Source organism: Bos javanicus, chromosome 18, assembly GCF_032452875.1.
Source record: "Bos javanicus breed banteng chromosome 18, ARS-OSU_banteng_1.0, whole genome shotgun sequence".
In the NCBI taxonomy this organism is placed as follows: domain Eukaryota; kingdom Metazoa; phylum Chordata; class Mammalia; order Artiodactyla; family Bovidae; genus Bos; species Bos javanicus.
The window spans coordinates 25,601,299-25,626,076 of NC_083885.1; the positions used below are offsets into that span (position 1 = coordinate 25,601,299).

The 24,778-nt window shown below is 47.5% G+C and overlaps 2 protein-coding genes across 4 annotated transcripts; one reads left to right on the forward strand and one right to left on the reverse strand.

Moving 5' to 3' along the window:
• Positions 1-1,418: 1,418 nt before the first annotated feature.
• On the forward strand, positions 1,419-4,377 carry CCL17 (C-C motif chemokine ligand 17). The gene is made up of 3 exons (XM_061387302.1): positions 1,419-1,632; positions 3,401-3,518; positions 4,123-4,377. Exons 1-3 carry the CDS (start codon positions 1,563-1,565, stop codon positions 4,241-4,243), a joined length of 309 nt encoding a protein of 102 aa, XP_061243286.1. The 5' UTR covers positions 1,419-1,562; the 3' UTR covers positions 4,244-4,377.
• A 7,549-nt stretch (positions 4,378-11,926) lies between these two features.
• CIAPIN1 (cytokine induced apoptosis inhibitor 1) lies at positions 11,927-24,755 on the reverse strand. Of its 3 annotated transcripts, none has more exons than XM_061387310.1 (9): positions 24,660-24,755; positions 20,425-20,606; positions 19,611-19,763; positions 18,128-18,204; positions 16,495-16,657; positions 14,971-15,044; positions 13,705-13,820; positions 13,145-13,226; positions 11,927-12,632 (listed from the first exon to the last, which is right to left on the reverse strand). In XM_061387310.1, exons 2-9 carry the CDS (start codon positions 20,579-20,581, stop codon positions 12,522-12,524), a joined length of 933 nt encoding a protein of 310 aa, XP_061243294.1. In that variant the 5' UTR covers positions 20,582-20,606; positions 24,660-24,755; the 3' UTR covers positions 11,927-12,521. The 3 variants fall into 3 exon arrangements, with proteins under 3 accessions (XP_061243294.1, XP_061243292.1, XP_061243293.1); XM_061387308.1 differs by having other exon boundaries at positions 18,128-18,207; positions 24,660-24,746; XM_061387309.1 differs by lacking the exon at positions 24,660-24,755 and adding an exon at positions 24,234-24,629 and having other exon boundaries at positions 18,128-18,207.
• Between the last annotated feature and the right edge of the window lie 23 nt (positions 24,756-24,778).

Genomic DNA, 24,778 nt, shown 5'->3' on the forward strand with positions numbered 1-24,778 from the left:
TTCTCTCAGAAACTACACCTTTTGCAAAGATCTAATCTGCAGGAAGCAGCAGCAGATGGGATTTCTCAATTAAATCCCATTCCTCACTTGAAAACTATCAGAGGATCAATGGCTGGTTTCATGTTAATTTTTATGTGCCTTTTTTTCTGTTTCTACATAGTCTGGCAACAAATCACCAAGAAAGTCAACAGACAACAACAGCAATCGGTGACTATCGCTTTGGCTTCTATGATCAACAATCATCAAAAATAAGCTTCTAAAAATAAAAAAGGGGGATACATAGGGAATATGCTCCGCACAGGCCCGTACTATAATTAGCAGGGCTTCTTTGAAAAATAAGAATGACTTTCTCATCACTCCCAGGTGAAGGGCTGGGAGCAGTAAAAAGAACAACGTGGAAAAACATCTTGAAAACAAGATGTTGAAGTACTGATGTGACTGATGGAAAAGCATTAGTGACTGTTCTTGTGACCAGAGCCTTGAGGGAGTTGCTGAGAAAGGTTGTCACTAGTTGATGGGCTAAACAGAGCTAAAGCTTCATGAAAGGCCTGAAGCTTTGACATTGTGGACTGTGCATTGTATATCCTTATCCCCAATCTGAGACTGTAAAAAACAGATATCTCTAGAGCACGTACAAGGAAGTAGATGTTACCAATAAAACACGCATGGATTAGGATCTGGGCTTTTGCCTGCGAATGGCTTCTGCCCCCGATCCCCCCTTTATTTCTGAGTCTTATTTTTCTTTATTCTTCTGCGGCACCACTCCCTCAGGTCAGTTCGTTGTTGGGCTGGTCCCAACACTATTGAGCCTGTACTCTCCAACAAGAGCAGCCACCGCCATGAGAAGCAACTAGAGAGTAGCCCCTGCTCACTTCAACTAGAGAAAAGCCCACCTTTAATTAATTAAAATTAATTAATCAATAAACGAAACTATAAAAAACAAAAACCTGTAGAGCTCTGGCCTGCTGTGGTCCAAAGCCCAACTTGGTAAAGGACCCACACCCAGGCTGTCTGGGCCCCAGGCCTTTCTCAGGTTGCAATGGAGCTACCCCTGCAGAATGATGCCCGTGCAGCCTGCTGACCCCCAGAGGAGGCCTTCCCAGCACCCAAAAGCTCCTCCAGGTGGGCAGTCCCTCTTGGCCCCAGCCTGGCTGCCCCTACCCCTTGCCCAGGGTGCACCAAACATGAAGGACGTTGGCCAGCCTGAGCAGGGATGCAGCCAGCTGAGGATGGAAGCGTCTCAGTTCTATTTGAGGAACCAAGAAATGTCCCCTGTGAAAGGAGAAGTGTGCATGGCCCCCGGATACACATACCCCACCTCTGTCCCCAACGGAGTGCCCATTCTCTGGAAAGCCACAAACATTCCAAGACTGGACTTCTGCTGAATCATCCCGAATTCTTTGAATTCCACGGGTCTAGGGAAAGATGTGGGTGAGGTGATCAGAGGCGGGGCAAGATCCCCAAAGAGGTTAAATAGGTCACCTTCACCCTGGGAGTTCACCCTGGTCTCCCCTGAGCAGAGGGACCCACACACAGAGACCTTCTCCCCGGCTCCTGGCACCATGGCTCCCCTGAAGACACTGCTCCTGGTCGCCATCCTCCTGGGGGCTCTTCTGCAGGACACCCACGCAGGTGAGAGCAGAGGAAAGACACAGGAGGAAGGGACACTGGGCAAGGAGGGGTGGGGCCGCTAAGACCACAGCAGCTGCACACGCACATTATTCCTGCACCCCACTTACTCCTGCAAAGGTGTGAGAGGCTGGCAGCAATAGGATTTAGAGGGAGGCGTTCAAAGGAAAATGATGATGATGAAGAGGAGGAGGAGGAAGATGAATGTCCTAGGACTTGGGGCTCAGCTTCTGAGGAAAAATTGCTTGCACATCTCCCCCTGCAAATGTCATGAGGCAGTGACTGTGATTGTGTTTTGACAGTGGACAAGGAGCAATTCTCACAAGTATTTGTTAAGAGTCTGTTTATTTAATGGGTTTTTATATACAGTGAGGGGCTTCCCTGGTAGCTCAGCTGGTAAAGAATCCACCTGCAATGCAGGAGACCCTGGTTCGATTCCTGGGTTGGGAAGATCCGCTGGAGAAGGAATAGGAAAACTCCAGTTTTCATGGGCTTTCCTGGTGGCCCAGACAGTAAAGATCCTCCCGCAATGCGGGAGACCTGGGTTTGGAAGATCCCGTGGAGGAGGATATGGCAACCCTCTCTAGTATTCCTGCCAGGAGAAGCCCCATGGACAGAGGAGCCTTGCGGGGCTACAGTCCATGCAGTGTCAAAGAGTTGGACACGACCGAGCACCTAAGCACAGCACAGTATATAGAATGAGAGGGCTGGCATCAAGGCAGGAGCACACGACCCCAGAGCAGGTGAAAAAAAAGAGATTTTTATACTCAGTTGGGAAAGGAAGGCTGAGCTAAGATTACTATTTTAGAGAAACAAAGCTGGTTAGCACCCCGTGTGGTGACACAGTGACAGGGCCACAGTCTTCGGGGCTAGCTTAATTGGGGTGACCTTCACAGTTGGCTGCATGTCTCACTTTTGTAAAAGTCTGGGCCTGGCCAGCTCCGTGTCAGTCAAACCAAGCTCCATCCGCAAGATGGTGAGAGGACACTCCGAGGCTTCTCAGAAAGCACCTTGTGGTGGTCTGAATTGAAGTCACAGATCGTCTGTTTGCCAGTTTGCAGATGCTGGATATTTTTTCTCCTGCTAAGATGAGGACACCAAGCCCTGGGGAAGTGTGTTCACACCCGGGCCTCCACTTTCTCATCTGTAGAATGGGGTAGTGACAGCACCTGTCTTCAGGTGTGCTTGAGGACTGAAAGAACAGCTACAGCCAAGGGTCAGCCCAGAGCCTGGTCCAGAGTCAACGTTTGGTGATTCAGGGCTGGTCTGAGTGTGAGCACACATGGATGCACACACATGCAGACACACACATATATGCGCAGACTCCCCAGGCACATACAGATCCACACCTGCACACAGATCTCCACGCACAAATGTGCACACGCACAAAGACGCACACACAGGCATGTGTACACAAATCCTCTCAAACACATACAGACATGTGCACAGACAGACACACAAACACCGCAGGGCCCCTCAAAGCACACACACGACCTCATGCACACAAACGTGCACACTCTGACACACAGACTCACACACAGAGACACAGCTGCAGACCCCTCACATACTCCCCCACACAGAAACATGATCACAGAGCCCCTCAAGGAGACCTCTCCCAACCACACAGACACACACATGTAGAAATGCACACGCAAGGCCCACATGATACCACACAGACTCCTCACCACAGACACACACGTTCTGGCCCTCACAGACCCTCCCCAAGCAGACATGCGCACACATACCTGTTCCTGCTTGGCCTTCCCCGCAGCTCGAGCAGGCAACGTGGGCCGGGAGTGCTGCCTGCAGTTCTACAAAGGATCCATTCCCCAAAAGGTGCTGGTGGGTTGGTACCAGACCTCGGACGATTGTCCCAACAAAGCCATTGTGTAAGTCTGCCCCTGCTGTTCCCCTCTGCCCCCCTTCTTACCCCAGGAGCTGAACGTGGGAGAAGGTGGACCCTGGAGCTCCTGGAAGGGCCACTGCGGAGGGGAGAGGACAGACCGGGGCCTTCATCCCTTGTCGCCCTGGTCCTGCTCCTCAGGGCCACTCCCACTCCACACTCCGTGAACCCCCAAAGGACCTCAGGCTGTGAGGTCTAAGCTCTTCATACATTTATGAGGAAAGGGAGGCCCTGAGAGACATGGGACAGCCCCATGCACAGGGGCAGTCAGCGCCCTACGTGGTCGCCTCTGCAGCCTGGGCCCGAACCCTGAGCCCCTCCTAGGCACCCCTCATCCCCAGGGTTACGTGGATGCAGATGGTCTGAGGTGGGGAGCAAAGCTGTGCAGCCCTGGCTCCCTGGAAGGGTCGGGAATCACTGAGGACAGAGTGTGGGGTCCCAGAACTGCCACTGCCACCCTGGGTGACTTCAGGCGAGTTCCAGCCCCTCTTGGGGGCTTGGGTCCTGGTCATCACAGGGCGAGGCTGTGCCAGGACTCCGGAAGGCCTCCCTGCCCTGACCCCCCACCATGGTGTTCTCCCTCCATGTAGGCTGGTGACTCGCTCTGGTAGAACCATTTGTGCAAACCCCAAGGACAAAACGGTGAAGAAGGCAATGAAGTACTTGCAGAAACACAAGAAGTCACCTGCTTCGGCCCTCCAGGAGTCCTGACCCCTCCTGGACTTCTTGTAGACCTCCCGCCTCCATGTTCATTACCCCAACCCCCAGCTCCTGGAGCCAGAGGAGGCCCTACAAGGATAAAGAGGCCCGTTGTCCCCTTTTCTGATTAAAGTCTTTCTCCCCCAGTCTGGGTTCAGCGTGTGCTGTCCACCCTGGCCTGTCGCCCTGGAAGGGCCCTCAGAGAACATCTAGTCTCTCCCTGTTCGTTAGAGGAGGAAGCTGAAGCTTCGGGTGCAGACCACCCTCAGGGAGAGGGGGCCCCGGGAGAGAGATGGAGGCAGGGGTGGGGCTGAGGGATGTGGGATGAGCAGGGCAGGGGTGACAAGAGGCTGGTTGCCCACCCCAGCTCTGCTGTATGAGAGCAGGAAGAAGCCCTGGGAAGGGGCTTCCAGCTAGCCTCCCATCTAATCTGCCCCTGGCCTCCTCACGCCTGATCCCAATTCCACGAATGTTTCCAGGATTCTTTCCAGGCAGGCTGGGGTTCTGCCAAGTACTGGGGAGCTCCCTGGCGCCAGGGACTCCTGCAGCCCCTTCTCCATCTTGCCTACCTCTCAGCCCCCCAACCACACACTGCAGCCCAGCCAGCCCCAGAGGGTCTTTGTAAGCCCAGCTGCGCCCCCCCTCTTCTGGCTCCAACTCCAGGCTGGCTCCCAAGGCTGGAGTTACTCCCCCTTGTCCTGAGTACCCCGCCCCAGCCTCACCCCTGCACCCACTCAGCCCCATGGCTCCCAGCCCTCATCTCCCAATCTGAGCAGGCTGCTTCCCACATTGTCCATGATTCCTGCTGACCTGAAGTGTGAGCCCCGCCCTACCAGGTGACATCGCACCCAGCCTCAGCCCAAGCCAGCCTGCGGGAAGCCATCCTGGCTGCCACTCCTCCCGCCTCTCCTGCTCTTCGGGATGGTAGGGCAGCCCATGGGGGTTGTTTTCCTGTTGACTCCTGTGAGGGTCTGTAGTCCTGATTCCTCTATCATATTGGGAGCTCAGTGAGCCCCCCTAGAGAATCCACAGCCCATGTGCTCAGAAGGATGGAGAAGGACCCATCCCCAAACCCCTCTGTCCAGGCCCAGCTGAGGACTGGAGTCATGGGGAATGGATAGAAGTTGGGATCTTCAGATTCTAGATCTGTCTCACTCTCCTCACCAGCCGTGGGCCTGTGGCTTCTCTCTCTGGGGCGAAGTCTAGGGACAGGGGCAGTGCGTTCTTCTCTCATGGAATTCCGTGTTATTTGGCGGGGCTGCAAATGAGAGTTCTTTTCGGGCAAAGTTTATGCCCTCTGCTGCCGCCTTGTGGTCAATGTTTTATTGATGGGCAGACATCAGAGCCAAGCCAACGAATAAAAGTGATGATAATAATAAGGTTGACGATGGTGGTGAATTATCTTATCCGTGACCCCAGGGTCTTCTCAGCCACAGTTGGGCTCTTTCTCTGCCCCTGGTCCCAAGGAGTATCCCTCGAACAACCACCTCTGATCCAGAGTCTTTGGGGGCAGCCCAGTCTGAGTCCTTTGTGGGAAAATATTGTCTGGATCCACAGTGTAAGGAGTGGGGAAAAGATGATCTCAAAATTAGGGGAGGCAAGGAGATGCTCCTGTGACAGCAAGGGAGAACAAGGGCTGGAGCCTAGACCTCCTCACCCTGCAATAATGACACTCAGGAAATTCCCTGATGGTCCAGTGGTTAGCTCTTGGCACATTTGCTGCTGTTGTCCTGGGTTCAATCCCTGGTCAGGGAACTAAGATCTTGCTAAGCCACGCAGCACAGCCAAAAAAAAAGAAGAAGAGAGACACTCAGAGATCATGCATGTAATCCCAGTGCATTGCAAACTCGCCTTAAAAGAATAAGAACTTTTTTCCTAGTGAAATCTTCCTGCTGCTGCTAAGTCGCTTCAGTCATGTCTGACTCTGTGCGGCCCCATAGACAGCAGCCCACCAGGCTCCCCCGTCCCTGGGATTCTCCAGGCAAGAACACTGGAGTGGGTTGCCATTTGAGGCCCTTCTTGTGAACTTGGATAAGTAGAGGACTATGAACAGGCAAAGAGGGGTGGGGGGCTGGGGGTCACAGAGCAAGGGGGTGTGTGGCTTAAAGGTCCCTCAGTGGAAGAGAGGTGGAGCCAGGACTGGCAACAACATGCAGGATTCGGAATCCAGGTGTTTACTAGCAGGGTCAGGTGCAAGGTGGGTGGGGGGAAGAGGCAGGAGATGGAACCAGCCACCATGTTCCCCTGGGAAGGGGCCATTTTAAGGAATCATGACAGGGAGACTCACCCAAAAGTAGGGAGGCAGGAAGCAAGAGGACAGGGCAGGGACCAGAGAACACAGAACAGTTGGGAGGCGCACTGGCCTCTCATTGTTCCTTCCACCTGGAAAGTGCTTCATCTCTTCTGCATCTGAAATCCAGCCCCTCTTCTGAGCTCAACTCAAATGCTGCCTCCCTCAGGAAGCCCCCTCCCTGACCTCCTTGGTTGCAGCTGATGCCCCACTCTGTGCCCTCCTCCAGCTCCCTGCTTTCGCTTTCGCTTTATCACACTGTCCCCTGTAAATATAGTTGAGCTCCTTGGGGCAGGTATTTCTGACAGACAACCCGGTACTTCCTGATTCATTTATAAGAAGGAGGAAGTCCTTTGTGTATAGTGGACATTTGAGATATATATTTTCATCAACAAGCCCCCGTGTGAATCCCATGAGGAGCACGTCAAGAAAGAAGGTCCCAGAGGAGCGGTGCCCGGATAAGGTAACTGCGCTTCAGTCTAGGCATTGACGTGGAATTCAGAATTGGGATACTCTTCAGAATTGCGCTGCTCTTCAGTTGCCCATCAGAGGGCGCTCCAGCTCTCAGTAAAGATGGATGTACCTGACCACCAGGGCCCTGGCCTCAGCGCGGTCCCCAGGGGCTGAAGTCACCCACGTCGGATTATAGCTGCTCAAGGCCTCGGGTCAGCGTGTCTGTGGCTGGCCAGCTCTTCTCCTGAGGGAACTGGACAGGAAAACACTGCCAGGGGTTAACAGGATGAAGAGGAAGAAGGAAAACCACTGCTAGGGATTGCAGGGCCTCTAATTCCAGATGCGACGTAGGCAGTGCTGAGAGCACCGAGCTAGGGCCTTTTTCACCGCGTTTTTTTAGATTATGAATTTGTCTATTTGGCATACGTTTGTCACAAGTTACACCTTCCCTGTGATCTGGCTCTCAAAGGGACGCAAAAATCATACTGCAAACTCTTCAACCAATCCCGAGTCCCCCCAGCCATCTCCTTTATATAACTCACTTCCCAAACCAGTATTTCCCCAAATCACCAAGCGCTGGGTACCAGACAATGAGGGACAGTGCCCGCGCTCCAAAACCCGCTATCATGACTCCCACAGGCCGGTCCTCAATCGTTGTCCCACTCCTGCCTTGCTTTTTCCATGGAAACCCAATAAGGGTTGTGGCCTCAGCCTTCCCCACGCTTCTCTTTCTGCCCTGTGGGCTGGCATGGCCCCTCCTCTTGGGAAAGGTAAGTAATAATGGCATTGAGTCACCTACATACATTTAAATCCCATGAGTACATTTTATTTATTTATTTTTATTGAAGCATAGTTGATTATAATGTTGAGTTAATTTCCATTGTTCAGTAAAGTGACTCAGTTATTTATACATGTGTATATAAAATTCTCCAAGCCAGGCTTCAGCAATATGTGAACCGTGAACTTCCTGATGTTCAAGCTGGTTTTAGAAAAGGCAGAGGAACCAGAGATCAAATTGCCAACATCTGCTGGATCATGGAAAAAGCAAGAGAGTTCCAGAAAAACATCTATTTCTGCTTTATTGACTATGCCAAAGCCTTTGACTGTGTGGATCACAATAAACTGTGGAAAATTCTGAAAGAGATGGGAATACCAGACCACCTGACCTGCCTCTTGAGAAATTTGTATGCAGGTCAGGAAGCAACAGTTAGAACTGGACATGGAACAACAGACTGGTTCCAAATAGGAAAAGGAGTTCGTCAAGGCTGTATATTGTCACCCTAATATGCAGAGTACATCATGAGAAACGCTGGACTGGAAGAAACACAAGCTGGAATCAAGATTGCCGGGAGAAATATCAATAACCTCAGATATGCAGATGACACCACCCTTATGGCAGAAAGTGAAGAGGAACTAAAAAGCCTCTTGATGAAAGTGAAAGTGGAGAGTGAAAAAGTTGGCTGAAAGCTCAACATTCAGAAAACGAAGATCATGGCATCCGGTCCCATCACTTCATGGGAAGTAGATGGGGAAACAGTGGAAACAGTGTCAGACTTTATTTTTTTGGGCTCCAAAATCATCACAGATGGTGACTGCAGCCATGAAATTAAAAGACACTTACTCCTTGGAAGGAAAGTTATGACCAACCTAGATAGCATATTCAAAAGCAGAGACATTACTTTGCCAACAAAGGTCTGTCTAGTCAAGGCTATGGTTTTTCCTGTGGTCATGTATGGATGTGAGAGTTGGACTGTGAAGAAGGCTGAGTGCCGAAGAATTGATGCTTTTGAACTGTGGTGTTGGAGAAGACTCTTGAGAGTCCCTTGGACTGCAAGGAGATCCAACCAGTCCATTCTGAAGGAGATCAGCTCTGGGATTTCTTTGGAAGGAATGATGCTAAAGCTGAAACTCCAGTACTTTGGCCACCTCATGCAAAGAGTTGACTCATTGGAAAAGACTCTGATGCTGGGAGGGATTGGGGGCAGGAGGAGAAGGGGACGACAGAGGATGAGATGGCTGGATGGCATCACTGACTCGATGGACGTGAGTCTGAGTGAACTCCTGGAGTTGGTGATGGACAGGGAGGCCTGGCATGCTGCGATTCATGGGGTCGCAAAGAGTTGGACACGACTGAGCGACTGAACTGAACTGAGCAACTGAGCACACACCTTGAAATTGACACTCTAGGGGTAATGGCCTAAACCAATTCCAGCACCCTTGGTGAAAACTTCCCACTTGGCCAAGCCCTCACCCATACTTGGTAGCGGATCCATGTGCAGCTTCCCCTCCCCCACACAGGAAGCAGGCGGCTCTAGGTGCATAGCAAAGCTAGGTCTCTGATCTCCTGCCAACAATCTGAGCCGGCCAGGGTTGCTCCGTGGGATGCTTGGCTGCACACGGAACCCCCTGCTTGATGTTGTAACTCAAGTGCCCCCTCGCTTTGGAGCAGGTCTGGGCTCTGACTTGTTCTCTTCCTCCCACTCTCCAGCCCCAAAGGCCCTGCTTTCAGCACCCTTCCAGCTCTCTTGTGGTTCCTCTTGTGGTTCTGTTTCGGCTATGTCTTAACCCCAAGGAAGGTGTGGTTTGCTCTACTGCCCACACCACTAGGTGCTTTAAAGTGACTTCAAAGAAAAGGGGAACGCCCCAACTGTTTGCTGTCAGATTTTGGAGATGACCTTAGAAAGAGTTCACCGAAAAATGATTCCTCAGCCCCACCCAGGCCCAATGACAAAATGTCCAAGGACCTGGGTAACCTTTGCCTTTAAAGGTCATCAGGTGGTGGTCACAGCTCATTCTCTGGGTCTCACCCAGTCTCCAAATGTAAATTGTGGTTTTCAGTGATATCTGAGACTGTTTTGGCTCCAAAACCTCCCCTCAGAGCTGCTGTCTTCTAAAGTCCACAGGTGTGAGGACCCTTGTACCTTCCGTGGACTCACTGAGCTGTGTGGCAGCTGGGCACTGAGGCCACGTGTGCACTGCTGGCCAGCCAGGCCGCTCTGCAGCAGGTTGGCCCCCAACTCTGAGCCCTCATGTGGAGTGATCCAGCAGTGCTGGCCTGCGACTCTAACTGCCAGACAGGAGGTGGCATCACCCACTTTGCCAGCAGTGGCGGGGACGCAGAACAAGAATCAAATCAGCAAGAACTGGTGGCATTTGCCTGGAGTTCTGCTAAACCCAGCCCAGCTCTTTAGCTCAGGATCTTCTCTCTTCAACCTGCAGGTAGAGATTTTCCTCCTTCACTTTGGCAACTGCAGTGGGAGCCATTAACAGCATCCCGTCCCGTGGCTTGACTTGATAAATATCTGTTCACTTTAAGCCTAGTTGGGGGCTGGGGTGGGTACCATGGGTGTATAATGAACCACCCCCAATCTAGTGGCTTAACACCACACACATTTGTCATCTCAGATTCTGTGGCTTGGAAGTCCAGGCACCACAAGGTTGGGCTCCCATGTAAAGTCCCACCAGCTGGGTCTCATCTGAAACCTAGGTCCTCTTCTGAATGCTCCTGATTATTCAGTTCAGATTTCTGTTCTCAGGTGTGATTGCAGGGCTGAGGGCATTTTCTCTTTGACAGTCATTAGGTCCTGCTCCCTGGTCCCAGAAGTTGCTTGTGGTTCCTTGCCTGTGGATCCCTCATAACACGGCAACTTAAGGCCAGCAAGAGAAACTTGTCCTCCAGTTCTTATAAAGGATCGACTGACTAGGTCAGGCCCATGAAGGACAATCGCCCTCTTAAAAGGCTGAAGGTCCAGGGAGGACGTTTTCCCCCAATTATTATTTTTATTGAAGTATAGTTGCTGTATAATGTTACAGGTATACAGTATAGTGATTCATGATTTTTCAAGGTTATACTCCATTAAGTTATTATAAAATATTGGTTATAGTCCCCATGTTGTACAATAATGTATCTATGCAGTTATTTTATACCTAATAGTTTATACCTCTTACTCCCCTACTCCTATATTGGCCCCCACCTGCTGAACTCATAACTAGTTTGTTCTCTGTATCTGACTTCTGCTTTTTTGTTATATTCACCAGTTGGTTGTATTTTTTAGATTCCGTATATAACTGATATCACTTCTCATGTCACTTAGCCTAATGCCCTCCAAGTCCATCCATGTTGTTGCAAATGGTAAATTTCATTTTTTATGCCCGAGTAGTATTCCACTGTATGTATATACCATCTTTAATGTTGCTTATTATTCATCTGCTGATGGACATTAGGTTGCTTCCATTCTTGGCAACTGTAAATAGTACTGCTATGAACACTGGGGTGCATATATCTTTTCAAATTAGCTTTTGGTTTTTTTGGATATAAATCCAGGAGATTTGCTGGGTCATATGGCAGTTGTAGTTTCAGTTTTTTGAGAAATCTCCATCCTGTTTTTCACAGTGGCTGCACCAATGTTGTACATTCCCACCAACAGTGTATGAGGATTCCATGAGGGACTTTATCTGCAAATCCTTTCATATCCACCACACAATATAACCCAATCACAGCAGTGATGTCCTGTCATCCTCACAGGTCCTGCTCAGTCTACCACGGGGCTTCAGAGTCAAGCCATACCCATAACTAAAATCCATCAGAATGGACAAATACCAACGGGTACTTTTCTTTATTGTTAAAACAGGAAAACCTGGGTCTCTTATATCTACACAATCTCTCTTGCTATCTGGCAAGATCAATTTCATGTTTGTGTAGGTGGGAACAAGAACAGAGGAGCTCCTGCTCAGAGATTTACTGTTGGTTCTGCTTCTGCCCTGCTTCTCTCTAAATGCTCACCAGCACGGACTCTTCAAAAGGCGATGGAGGTCGGTCCTGATCTCTAAGTGCAGGAATGGCTCCCTGTGGTGTGACTCAGTCTCTCCAAAAATGGTTGTGGTACCAGGTGAGCTTAGATGGCTGTGTCAGACATCACAGACACACAGACATACACCCTCTTCACAGCGAATATGCGTAAGTACATAAATTTTAATAACCTGCTGATGAACAGAAATGAAATAGGACACAGATGTAACACATTAACACATGGACGGGGGGAGACGAGTGGAGGGAGCAGGACACTGGATATGATCATGGCAACCCATGAGTGATTCCCTTGGTGCTGAGGTCACAAGACCCTCGCCTCACGTCACCAAAAACTGCATGGTAAATAAACCCCCAACTCTGGGAGATAAGCTGTGGGCGCTGCTGCAGAGCTTAGGATGAGACAGGGTCCTCCCTGTCAGTGTCAATACTCAAGGGCAGCGGGATCCAAGAGTGTCACAGTCAGCACTCTGACGTAGGGAGAGGGGCCCACTGGAGATGAGCACTATTCGCCTAACACTGGGTGAAGGAGGTCCCCACTCAGGTGGTAGGGCCCCAGGATACCTTGGTCTTGACCGATGGCAGCACTCCACACCACTGCGCCCCGGCCAGCTCCACTCTGTCCCCTGATCACCCTCCCTGCCAGGGACCTAAGTCAGAGGAGATGGGGGGAACCATGTGGTGGGATGTGAGGGGCGGGAGCTGGCGGAGGAGCAGGTGTGCCCCAGGCCCAGGCCCTCCTAGGCGTCGTGGAGGTTGCTGTCACTCAGAAGCACCTTCTCCCCAGGTTTGAAGGCTGGCATCCCAAGGTAGGGGCAGCTGGCACAGCGGAAAGCATCGCCCAGGTAACACTGTTGAGAGAAGAGACCCATTAGCGAGAAGCTGAGTGTCAGCTCTCCCGGAGATATGGGCTGGAAGATGATATAATATGGCCACAGCAGCCTGAAGAGAATGACCGGGAGTATCTGTAGGTCCAGCTGAGACCCACAGACTGAGAGTCTTTAAGATCTCTGATTTCATGAAAGACAAATGTCTACAGAAAGTTCCTTAGGTGGACATACTTCTGGGTTCTCAGCAGTTCAAATCATAGCCACATGTAGCAAATGGTTAGGTAGCTTCAGGCCCCGTGTGAAGCAGAAAGAAAGGGGCCAGAAATAAGAAATGACAGGCGCCTGCCTCCCTATGGTCCTGAGCGTGCTACGCACCCTCAGGTGATAACCCGTCTCCCCACTACTCCCTGGAGACACCGTCTCGCATGTCCACCTATTGTTACAATACTTGGGCAGTAGCTTCTGTAAAGCTGGAGCTGGTCTGTGTATGCTTTAGTCCTTTGTGAATACTGAGTAACCATCCAGATACTCACATTTCCACAAGCTGACTTGGGCTGGGAGCTTATCTGGTCCCTCGATTTCTCTTTTTCCAGTTCTTCTGCGAGGCCACAGGTGCTGGGGGAAGTCAGGAGCTGATGAGTGAGATTTCCTGCCACCCAAATCCTTGACAGACCTCCTTTCCCCTTGAGCCTTTACAGATCCAGACATGGACCTTTCCTGGCCTAGTCACGTTTGGGCTCCACAACTCAATATGGTATTGTTTGGAGATTCACACAGAGATAGTAATCTATGAAACAAGTCAGGAAGGAGCCCAAACTTAGGAGAATGTAGCCTCTTGGGAGGAGATGGAGGGAGATGCAGCTGAGGAAGCCAGCGGAAGCAATGTCTGAGGTTCCCGATTCTTAACCTGGGTGGTCAGTACCTGGGTGTTAGTTTTAGTACTCTTTAAAATGTACCTGTTTAGGACACTCTTCTATACATCTGACACACTTTCCTGTAAGATATGTTTTAGTAATTGTAAAATACAGTGATTCTTTGAGAGTCAGAAGTGGCTGGCAGCAGCGAGGCGGCCCCAGCGCACCCCAAGGCTTACCAGTTCTTGCAGGCTTTCCTCTTTTTCCCTTCCCCACAGGAAGGGGCCCGCAAGGAAGCTGGGTCTGGCTTCTTCAGATCTTCTGCGTCCAGCAGTTCATCTGAGTCGATAAGATCCTGGAGAGTGTTGGAGGCCATGAATGACACAGTCGTGGTCTCTGCTAATGAACAGCTGATGTGGTCACGGGCCACGGCAGCAGTTCACCCCTGTGTGTCAGAAGGCGTCCACCGTCCTACCCAGGGTTGATCATCGCACCCAAGCCGCCCACACAGCAAGTAAACTGTGGGCACGGAAGCTATACTGGGTTGTGAGGGGCCTGGGAACTCATTTATGATGTGCAGAGATTATGTGTGAGGAGGGTGGGAGGGAGGGAGTAGGAAGAACAGAGAACTGTTACATGTACTTGAATATATAAGGACTGTCACACGAGAAAAGGGGATGGAATATTTTCCATATAATTTCAGGGGAAAAGGCAATAATAATATATACACTTGGGTAATTTGTGAGGGCAATTAATCTTTAAGTTCTATGAGGACACAAACCATCACCTATTTTGCTTACCACTAACCTCGATAGTCGCAGAAATGAAGCATTTTATTATAGAAAGCACAGATGTGAGATTTTAAGACAGTGAGCATTTGGAATCTTGTCCAGATGAAGAAGCCAAAAAATATTTTAGCTGGCTAACTCTTTTTAGGTTTACACATGCCTACAAGAGTCTTCAGTATATCACATGAAGTGAGAACAAGAAAATCTGTGGAGAAAGATGCTGAAAAGGAAATGTAAGATGCCACCAATGTGGAGTTTCCTTCTGAGTCAAAAACACCAGTGTCAGGCACCACCACAAGGCTGGGCTTTAAATGCTTTCACACTTACGAATTCAGAGAGTCCATTCCAAACTATGACCACTCCTACCCAACATGAACGTCGCTCAGTCGTGTCCGACTCTTTGCAATCCCATGGGCTATATACAGTCCATGGAATTCTCCAGGACAGAAGAGTGGAATGTGTAGCCTTTTCCTTCTCCAGGGGATCTTCCTAACCCAGGGATCAAACCCAGGTCTCCCACATTGCGGTCAGATTCTTTACCAGCTGAGCCACAAGGGAAGCCCAAGAATACTGGAGTGGGTAGCCTATCCCTTCTCCAGCAGATCTTCCTGACCCAGGAATCAAACCGGGGTCTCTTGCATTGCAGGCAGATTCTTTACCAACTGAGCTGAGAAAAGCCTAAAAGAATGCAATCAGGTGACCACAGAGCTGACTCACCACGCTCTCATCCTCCATATCATTGGCCGAGAGGGTCCAGAGCTTGGCAGCTGCAGGGTCCACAGCAGGCTTCCCTGAGTTCAACCAATAAAAGAAAACAAGCTCCAGAAAAGCAGCCAGAAACAAGGTCCACAAACATATTAAGTGCTTCTCTTTAAGGCTGTGCAGGGAACACACTGGACTGGGAGTCAAAAGACTTGGGCTCAAAGCCCAGCTCAACCACTTATAAAAGACCCATCACTTTATGGTAATAAAAGTCATCCTTTGTTAAGCACTTGCTTTGTGCCAGATATTAATACTACACATTAAACACTTTACATATGTTATCTGGTTTAGTCTTGCTAACCACCTCATGAGGAAACTTATCTGTCATCCTAATCTTCTGAGGAAACAGATTTAGATACTTGGGCCGGTTTCATACAGCCACAAATACAGACACAGTCTGCCTAACGCTTTAACCTTCCACTCCAGCTTGCTTTCTCCTCCTCCTCTTAGTTTCAGTCCCTAGAGCATGGGGCTTAATAGTATCCCCTAAACCCACAGCAGGAGATTTGCAGATTAAATGAGAAAGTGTGCCAAAAAGCATTATGAATAGCAAAGCTTTGGTCTCATGTAAACCTGTTATAGACAAGAAAATGGGCTCTGGAGCTGATGGTGGTAGTTTAAAAACAAATCAGTGACAATTACACCTTCTGATTCCCTTTCCGGGGGCTTCAGTGTGGGCTGGCTCATGAACGGGGCTTAGGGGGCAAAGTGTGCCCCCTGTGAGGGGCAAAGTGTGCCCCCTGTGATCACTGTCACAACTGGATGCTCAGACCCCCACAGGGCAGGTCATCTAAGCAGATCCTAGCTGCTCTGGAACTGTGAATCCAAAGGTTAGGATGCCAAAGAATTTCTTGAAGATTCAGGTTGGACAGCAAAACACAGCAGTGTGAATGTATACTTGTAAATTTCTGTCTACCTCACAGCTGGGACAATTTTTCTCAACCTGGGCATTAAAAGAAAGTGATAGGAAGGGTGAGAATGATGACAAAGGACTGGGTGTAATTTTCTAAACAGAAGAGCTATTTTTATAAATGTCTTAAGATCCTCAAAGAAAGAAAAGCTGACTTCAGTGGCACAGAGAAAAGGACACGCAGGAAGAGGAACAGGGCACTCTTATCTGCCATGACCACCCCTGGGAGGTCTTCAGAGGGTAAGTGTCATGATTCTGGGGTCTGGAAAGACTTCATTAGCTAATGAAGCCACAGGACTCAGAACCCTGGACTCTGGAACGTGGAGGCCTCAGCATCCTCTGGCGCAGGAGGAGGGGCTGAACTAGGTAATATCCACATGCCACTTCAGTTTCGGATTATGAATATGCCCAGGACAGCAGTACATTAAGCATCCTTCTATTTGGAAATGAGAGAAATTAAGGAAGGAGCTGATTCTATAAAGTTCTCACCACCTCACTCAGATCTCTGGCTCGGTTTCTAATAGGACCTCCTAAGTCACTCAGATAGACATGTCCCTAGGCCATCTCACCGGAAGACTTCTTGGCAATAGAAAGCTTAAGTTGACTAGAAGAGCCCACTTCAAAGTTGGGCTTTTTGCCTGTGATCTGCACAGAGAGCAGACTGTCGCTGTGGTAACCCAGGTGTTCTCGGACAGACTGAATCTCCTCAGGGCTCAAGGACTCGCGCTGTAGCTGGAATTCAAGACAGCAGAGGATCAGGGCACATCACAGTCCTTCTACAGTGTGACACGGTACCATGTCCCCCCCATGGATGTCAAATGCTCGCATCTGGAGGAAGCACACGACAGCGGGAGGTCACAGACAGGGCCTCGGGCCTCACGTTCTCCAGAGCGTAACCTCTGTCTGCATGTTTACAGTTAGCCCATCCCATGGACAGTTTGAAAGTATTTATCAGATAGCGGTCTACTGGGTACAAGGTGCTGTGCGAGGCCTTGTGGGGACTGTAATAATTGTTATTATCAAGATGAACTGGGTGTGTTGAATAGGATCAAAGCCTGTAGCGGGGAAGCATGCCCACAATAAAGAGGCTAGAAATGAAATATGTAGTAGAGAAAGCGAACCAAGGGGGAGGGAAATGCTTTTTATGTTCCTTGAGACGAAGCAGCAGGCAGTAAAGGTAGGGAAAACAGTAGGGGGTACCACCTCTGCGTCCAACAATTAAGGAATGAATGGCCACAAAAATCAGAGTCCATTTACACCCCTGAATGTTGTTCCATCATTAATAACCAAGTGGGGAATACACTGATATGGATAAATGTCAAGCGTATCTAAAGGTGGAGAAAAGAGCTAGTGACTGAACAATGTATAATGTGACTTGATTTACATTAACAATGTGTAGACATACACACATAACACTCTTGTAAATACATAAAATGTCTGAACAGCCACACCAAAAAGTGTATCGGTGGCTTCCTCTAGGGAGGGAAGTGTAAGCAAGGTCTGAGACGTCACTTTAAATTCTTTGGTCTTAATTGAAGTTTTATGAACATCACGTATTTTAGAATTAAAAAAGGGAAGAACTTTAACTAAAAAGAAAAATTAAAAAGGGAAAGTATAAAGAAACTGAGGCCCGCGGCCATGTACAGATCCAAGTATAACAACTATTGTGATTTAACACCTACCTCTCACACAAGAACATTTCAGCATGGGAGAAGAATGCAGAACCATGAATACCCCTATTTAATGTTAATGTTTCTACTGAATTGTCAGAAAAGGATTTCCCCTCTAACCTATTCCAGCCTCCCACCAAAAAGGTGAGGAAAATAACTGTGTAAGATTTGTGTAATAATTGTGTAATAATTACAGGTGACTGCCTTCCCCGTGGGCCTAAGACTTGTGTCCACTAAGAGATGTGTTGCTCCCTTTCTGCCTCAGGCATCACCACCAGTACTGAGACCAGAAAATGGCCCAGCCCACATGGGCCCAAGCTGAGTCTGTCCAGAGGAGGCTGATGTTAGAGGTCTCCTCCTTCGAGGCATCAGGTGTCTTCTCAGTTTGTTTGCTAGTCTAAGTGACGTGGCTCACCTCACCTTTAGGGCTGCTATTTCTCCCGGGTTCTCTCTGTATCATCTGACAGAGAGATACTGGGCTTAGTGACCCAAGGCTTAAATTCCCAACGAAGAAGGTCATCTACAAACATACCTCTTTTACTTCCACAAGACCAGAAAGAGTCAGGGCTGAACACAGCTTAGATGCCGTCTTCACTTTGCTATTGTTAACTGCTAAGAGGAAAACCCCAATTAGTAGCGTTATAGGCCAATGCAGGAAAAATTATAAAGGCTCTATCCTAATCGAGTCAACAGGGCATTAAAATAATAATAACCTATTCTGTTTAATAGAATATAAATATGTATATATATATTTTAATGATATTTTAATTAGAGAAATCCTTTTGGTTGTTCAAAGTGCTCTTATACAATAAATCCTTTATTACTGTTTCTTATCACTCTCTGTTTCTAAGAAATACTTAACCTTACAGAGGCTGCTGGATAATGACTGAGAAAGAGGATTAGAAACTGTATACAAGTATCTTTGTATGGTTCTGGAAAGACGCTGTGTTTAGCCACTCAGGGTTTACCTCCTGGCAAAGAAGGTTATATCTGCTCCTAACATCACAAGTCTGTGTTTCCACATAAACATCTCTATATGTTTCAAAATACTTTCATTTCTATTATCATATTTGATGAAATAATGCATCACATTTTGATAGAAAGTCTAAAATGCTAAAACTCTAGAATGACTCTGACAGCTTTACCACTAAGCAAAAAAAATTAAAAAAGGTTTTTATTTCTTGGATTCTATCTTTAGTTTCACATGAATCAATACTTACCTCATCACTCTTGGACTATATTTAATTTTTGAGTTTGAAATACTATAGATGTATAGTAAATTAAAAAAAAGTTCAGGGAGGTTCGGAGGACCCTTCCCCTCACCTCCCCATGGTAATATCTTATACAATTATTACATAGTATGAAGGCTGGGAACCTGTCACGTGTAATAATATAGTCCACAGAGCTTATCCGGATTTCACCAGTTTTACATACATGTGTGTGTGTATAGTCTTCATCACCACAAGGAACCCTCACACTACCCCCTTTATAGCCTCATGAACACCCTTCCCTCCTGATCCTAACCGCTGACAATGGCCACCCTGTTCCCTGTCACTATAACTTTGTTATTTCAAGAATGTTCTGTGAATGGAATCATACAGCATGTAAGCTTTGGAGACTGGATTTCCTTCACTCGGCATGATTCCCCTGAAACTCATCCAAACTGCTGCATGTGGCAAGCGTTTGTTCCTTTCTCACCGCTGCGTAGTTTTCCATTGTGTGGATGTACCAGTTAAACCATTCACCTGTTGAAGGATCCAGCCATTTTCAGATGAGCAGTTTCCTTCTATTTTACAACTAACAGGTCAAAGATCACAATTTATTCAGATGTGTGGTTCAGAGTTTTACAATAACTTATCCCTAAGGATAAGGTTTAATATAGGAATATTGATCTCCAAATATTTGCTACTCAGAGAGATGCAGCAAACATACCTAAGATTCAACCCTGTTAAATCATAGGGTTTAAGTAGGTCTTTCAAGTGAAGATCTAGTCTTTTAAGTGAAGATCTCCTTACCTACAGCTGTCTCTACCGGTTCCTTCAGAAAAAGACATCCACCAGGCCGAAGAATCCGGGCCATCTCAGCCAAAATCTCAGCACTGTGCAGAGTGGTGCTTCCAGGAATTATACCCGACAAAACAATGTCAAAGCTAGATTCTTTGTGGGCAGCTGAAAAGAAGGAAGACTCTACTTAGTGGTCACCTGGGCCCCAGAAGCCATCGACCAAGCCCCCACAAAAGCTACACGCGTGGCCCCGTAAAATAAACACCTACCTGTTCTGCAAAGTCTATTATACCACTGTTACTAGCAAGTGGGGCAAGGACGCTTGCTCTCCCTCAGTCTTACTAACTTCTTCTTCTTTTACATGCTCAGGGGAAAAAGTAAAAAAAGAGGTGGATGAAAAACAAGCTTTAAAAAAAAAAGATGTGGAACAGGTTCAATGAGTAAAGAACCTGCCTGCAATGCAGGAGCCGTGGGTTCAATCCCTGGGTCGGGAAGATCCCCTGGAGATCTTGGAAATGGCAAAGATCAAGGAAATGGCAACCCACTCCAGTATTCTTGCCTGCAGAATTCCATGGACAGAGGAGCCTTGCAGGCTACAGGCCAAAGGGTCACAAAGAGTTGGACACGACTAAGCAGCTAAGCACAAAGTAATAAGAAAGAAGAACCTACTTACACAGATCATCAACTCTATCTAAGTCCACTATATCTCAACTGAAACAACCACTATCATGTGCCACCTGAAACAAAAACCCAGCCATCAAGGAATGACAGGAAAGCAGCACCCCCCTCATAACTGCCCTGAAAGACAACCTGGGCAGGTACTTACACTGCAGCAGCTGGTTGATATTTTCCACAGACACTCGGCCCTCATCGCCAGTTAAGGCTTGAAGCTTATCCACCAGATCTTTCAGAGCCTCCACCGGGGATGACTTATCCCAGATCACTGCCACAAACTGGCCAGCCGAGATCCCAAAATCTGCCATTCCCGCAGTGCTGTGGACCTAAAAGCTATGGGCCAAAAAAAGAGTCAAGACTGAGCAGAGACAAACATGGAATGATTAGAATTACACCTAATTTTGACCTTCCATTAGAAAATCTCACTGTAGATAGCAGAGTGTGATCAAACAAACCCATTATCCAAGGTTTCATAACCCCAACATTCCCAAACATGGCAGGTGGCTTTCTTGGTGAGAATCGTGACTGGGGAGTCAAGTACAGAGGTTGAAGGCACAACGATTATTCTCTCTTTGATATGAAAACTCAGCTTGAACAGAATATAAAACACACAGGACATTAATTAAGCATAAGTATGACTCAGCAAGGGAAGCAAATAAGTTGGCTGCCATATCCTAACCACAAGCTGAGATGTTTTTAAAAAGAGACAACATATGTAAATTTAGCAAATTGAATAATGATATTTCTCCATTCATCAAGATAGGAAAATTCAATTCCACTGACTCTGCAGTGACCAATGGTATCTACCATGTCTTTCTTTAACAATTAAAATTAGCCAAACTCTTCAAAGCATTTAATATACGTTATCTCAACTGAACCCAAGTATAACCTTAAACTAGGTAATACTCCCATTTTAGTCAGGGCACAAGCTGTTGACTTTGCCCAGGTCACGTAACTGGTAAGTGTTGTGTGGATAAAGAAAGGGCTGGGATTTGAATCCCAGTCTGTATGACTGTAAAACCCATGCTTTCAACCTATGGAAATTTCCTCCCACCAGAGTCAACTTTCTCTTTCACTTGATACTCGGACAAGTATACAATGTCCTCACGATGCACTCAGGTCAGCAAGATAGCAGTCTACTTAGTTCCCTTTTTCTTTCTTAAACATTAATGACACTGAGTCCCTGCCTGCAGATAGCTCTACCAGATGACACGAAGACAGAAGCTGTAGGAGAGAGGTCATGCGTGCATCAGTCTTAAGCGGAACACTTGTGTCTTCTGAGAGGTGGCTAACCCAGTAACAATTATGTCACCACAAACATTCCGGGCCTGAGCTTAAGCCAGGCACACACACTCTTCCTTCTTTCAAATGTTCCCTTCAAATGATTTGCCTTTCAGCCTATTAAAACATGCTGAGGTTAGCCAGGCATCCTTAAATATGATACAAAATCAAAATAGGACTTTTGATTTTGTCGTTCATCTTCTAAAGGAGTTACTAAGGCTTTTATTTTCTAGAGCAAAGTCAAATGTCCTCAGTCCTCTGGATCCAGGTGCTCTGTAATCTCCAGACGCTCTACCTGTATCTCCTACCTCCCCTTGTTCAATGGAAAATCCTGGCATTTTTCACTCCATCATGCCTTTTATGTGATTCCTTCCTTGTGGAATACCTTTATTATCCTAACCTGCCTTCAAGGCACAGTAAAAGAATGCCAAGTGTTATCAGACAAACAGGACTCCTTATTCACTAAATTGTGGTTTTTTAATCCCTAAAAAGCACACAATCAAGAACTGAAACTTTAAGCTCTCAACTGTAACATGATGTTGAGGAAGAACCCTTACAAGTCTTTCAAGTGAACAACTTGGGGTCTCACATTTAAGAACCGACTACAAGACAGGAATATGGACTGCTGGGCATGAAGGTATAAGAAATAAACGACCTGTTTCTAGAATGATGTTGAAACAAGTTCTCCCTGGGGGCCATGGAAAAAGATCCCTTCCCACTACACCAACCTTGCACTGTACTCACAGAAAAACCCTCATGCAAGAACTGAGGGGCCAAAGGCTACTCATTAGCAGGAGAAACACAAAAGGCCAGATCTCTAGACCTTTTCAGCAAACTTAAGGGAGGCAGAGTTTTATAGAGCACAGGTTTCCAACAGAAATGAACTGGAATTCTATCTAGCACTAGATCTTCTATTCATTGGCTACATAACCATGGATCTGTGATTAGCCTCTCTCTTTTCTCATTAATAAAGTAGGGATAATGATCTTATATTTTGCAAGGCGGTGGCAAGAAGTAAATAAGAATATAAAAATATGCAAAGCACTCAGCAGGGCCTGGTACATAAAGCTCAATAAAATAATGTTCTCAGAGAACTCTGAGCCTCCACTTCTCTGGGGCCAGTTTATTTGCCTTTGCTTCAAACAGTCCTATAAAATCTTGTTCCTCTTCAGCCTTGCCAGCTGGGAGGACTCCCCAAGGAGAGATGTGAAGCTGCTTTTTCATTGTTAAAATTACACAATATGAGAGCCACACTTTATGACATCTTATACAGTACTCCAGTGGGATTGTCCATAAATTAGAAGACTGGAAAGTGCTCTGTGTTCCATATCCCCTGAAACTAATCTTCTATGGCAACAGGGAGCTCATAAAATACATTTATTAAACATTAACCCTCAAAAAACAAGACACAGCCACCATTTGCAGTCAGCATTTTCTGAATAAAATGGGACACAGTGTTCTTTTAAACATCTAAAAGCGAAAGTGTGATGTTATTCATCATCGGAGTTTTATGTTGTTGTCAATGTTTTTTCTAAAAAGATATAAGGGAAAAAATGTCTGGCACCTAAGTCAACATACTTGGAAGTGTGACTCAGAGGCCCAGTTTCATTAAAATGGTAGAGTAGAAGTCATTGTCACGTCAATGGATTTATCTGAGAACAACTTCTGGAGATTCACTTGTTTATTTTTAAGACACCTGTAAACATCAAATCTTGAAGCATTTGGATTCCTTTAAGGATGAAGGGGGTGGGGGGGAAAGAATTAAAAAAAAAAAAGATTTAAGTTTGGATTTCAGTTCAAACCAAGGATCAAATCCTTTCAAGTCAAGTGTATAAAAAAAAATTCTGAGAATACTGTTATCAGGAAATTTTTAATTCAAATAAACTGAAACACACACACACAGAAAAAAAGGTGATAACCTGTAAGGAAGTAGTAAACTCAAAGGAAAAGAAATGGACAACTTTTTCTCCAAGCAAATGCTAGACTTTCTACAAGAGATATTCACTCTAAGATGAGTGGACAGAACTCAGAAAACAAAACCTCATGGGGAGATCAGTAGGGCTTTACCAAAATCTAGAAATATGGATCTGAAATTTTAACACCTGGGGAGTAGTTCTGGCTTAAGGGGAGGCTTCCCCCACACTCACACAGGGGAGAAGAGGTAATTGCAAAGTCTAGAGTTGATAAGCTAACTGAAAAGATTAAAGTTGCAAAGATGCAAAAGAGAAAAGGGTCTAACTGCACAAAATTTACAGAATGGCATGTTTAGCTCCTGCCCTCCGTTATCTCTAATCCCCAAAATAATTTACTTCTTCCGACTATTATGAAGCCTTCCTTGTTGATTAATTTCCCAGTGAGGCACTCCGTATTTACATTTCTGTTCAGTGACTAGTCCATGACCTCCCTGAGTCATGCAGAGCTTGGCACTCAATGTAAGAATAAAGGCCACCAGCCTTTTCCAAATTTGCGGATCATCGAAATCACCCGGAGGCACGCTAAAATAAGATTCCAGGGGTACATTCTGAGGTATTGAATCGATTCTCCAGGAGAAAGATCTCCGCATCCAACTTACTAACAAGTATCCTGATGGCTTTTCCAACCTGGCAAGTTTGGGAATACTCAATTATACCAACTCAACACCTTGGAGGTTCAGGGAAGACACAGGTTCAAATTTACAACCTGGGGCTCCAGAGACCCCTCCAAGACGGAAACTTCAGCTTCTCCGATGTTTGCCAAGAGGGATGTAGACTCAAGGTCGTAACAGCTTGCTACTAGAAGTGGGTCTCAGACTCCGATCTCCCGGTCCCCAGCTGAACGCTGTCCCCCGGGCCTCAGGCTGGGTCCGGCTGCGCGGGAGATAAGGCAGCCCGGAAAGGGCCGAAGCCACCACTCCAGGGGCCGCGGGGGAGACAGGGCCAGCCCGGCCCCTCACACCGGCTTCCTCCGGGCGAAACCCAGCTGTGGTCCTCAGGGAGGTGGCCACGGCCACGTTTCCGCCGAAGGACGGGGCTGGAAATGGGAAAGGAGCCGATGTAGAGGAGAGAATGGGTCGGGAGGGGACTGTTGGGGACGATCGAGCTCACGGACCACCAGAAGAGCGCTCACCTGCCACCCTGAGCTCGCTCCCAGCTTCTCTGCATCCGCCGGCTCCACACCTCGCGCCTCTCGCGAGAGGAGGAAACTCCCGCTGCGCTGGGGCGGGCAGAAGTGGCCACTCAGCGCTG

Excerpts from the sequence above, each read along its gene's own strand:
- CCL17 (XM_061387302.1), top strand. The coding sequence starts at position 1,563 with ATGGCTCCCCTGAAGACACTGCTCCTGGTCGCCATCCTCCTGGGGGCT. Across the intron at positions 1,633-3,400 it reads TCTGCAGGACACCCACGCAG|CTCGAGCAGGCAACGTGGGC; the intron begins GTGAGAGCAGAG and ends CCTTCCCCGCAG. Across the intron at positions 3,519-4,122 it reads TGTCCCAACAAAGCCATTGT|GCTGGTGACTCGCTCTGGTA; the intron begins GTAAGTCTGCCC and ends CCCTCCATGTAG.
- CIAPIN1 (XM_061387308.1), bottom strand. The coding sequence starts at position 20,581 with ATGGCAGATTTTGGGATCTCGGCTGGCCAGTTTGTGGCAGTGATCTGG. Across the intron at positions 13,821-14,970 it reads ATATGGAGGATGAGAGCGTG|GATCTTATCGACTCAGATGA; the intron begins GTGAGTCAGCTC and ends AACACTCTCCAG. Across the intron at positions 13,227-13,704 it reads AGGAAAGCCTGCAAGAACTG|CACCTGTGGCCTCGCAGAAG; the intron begins GTAAGCCTTGGG and ends GACTTCCCCCAG.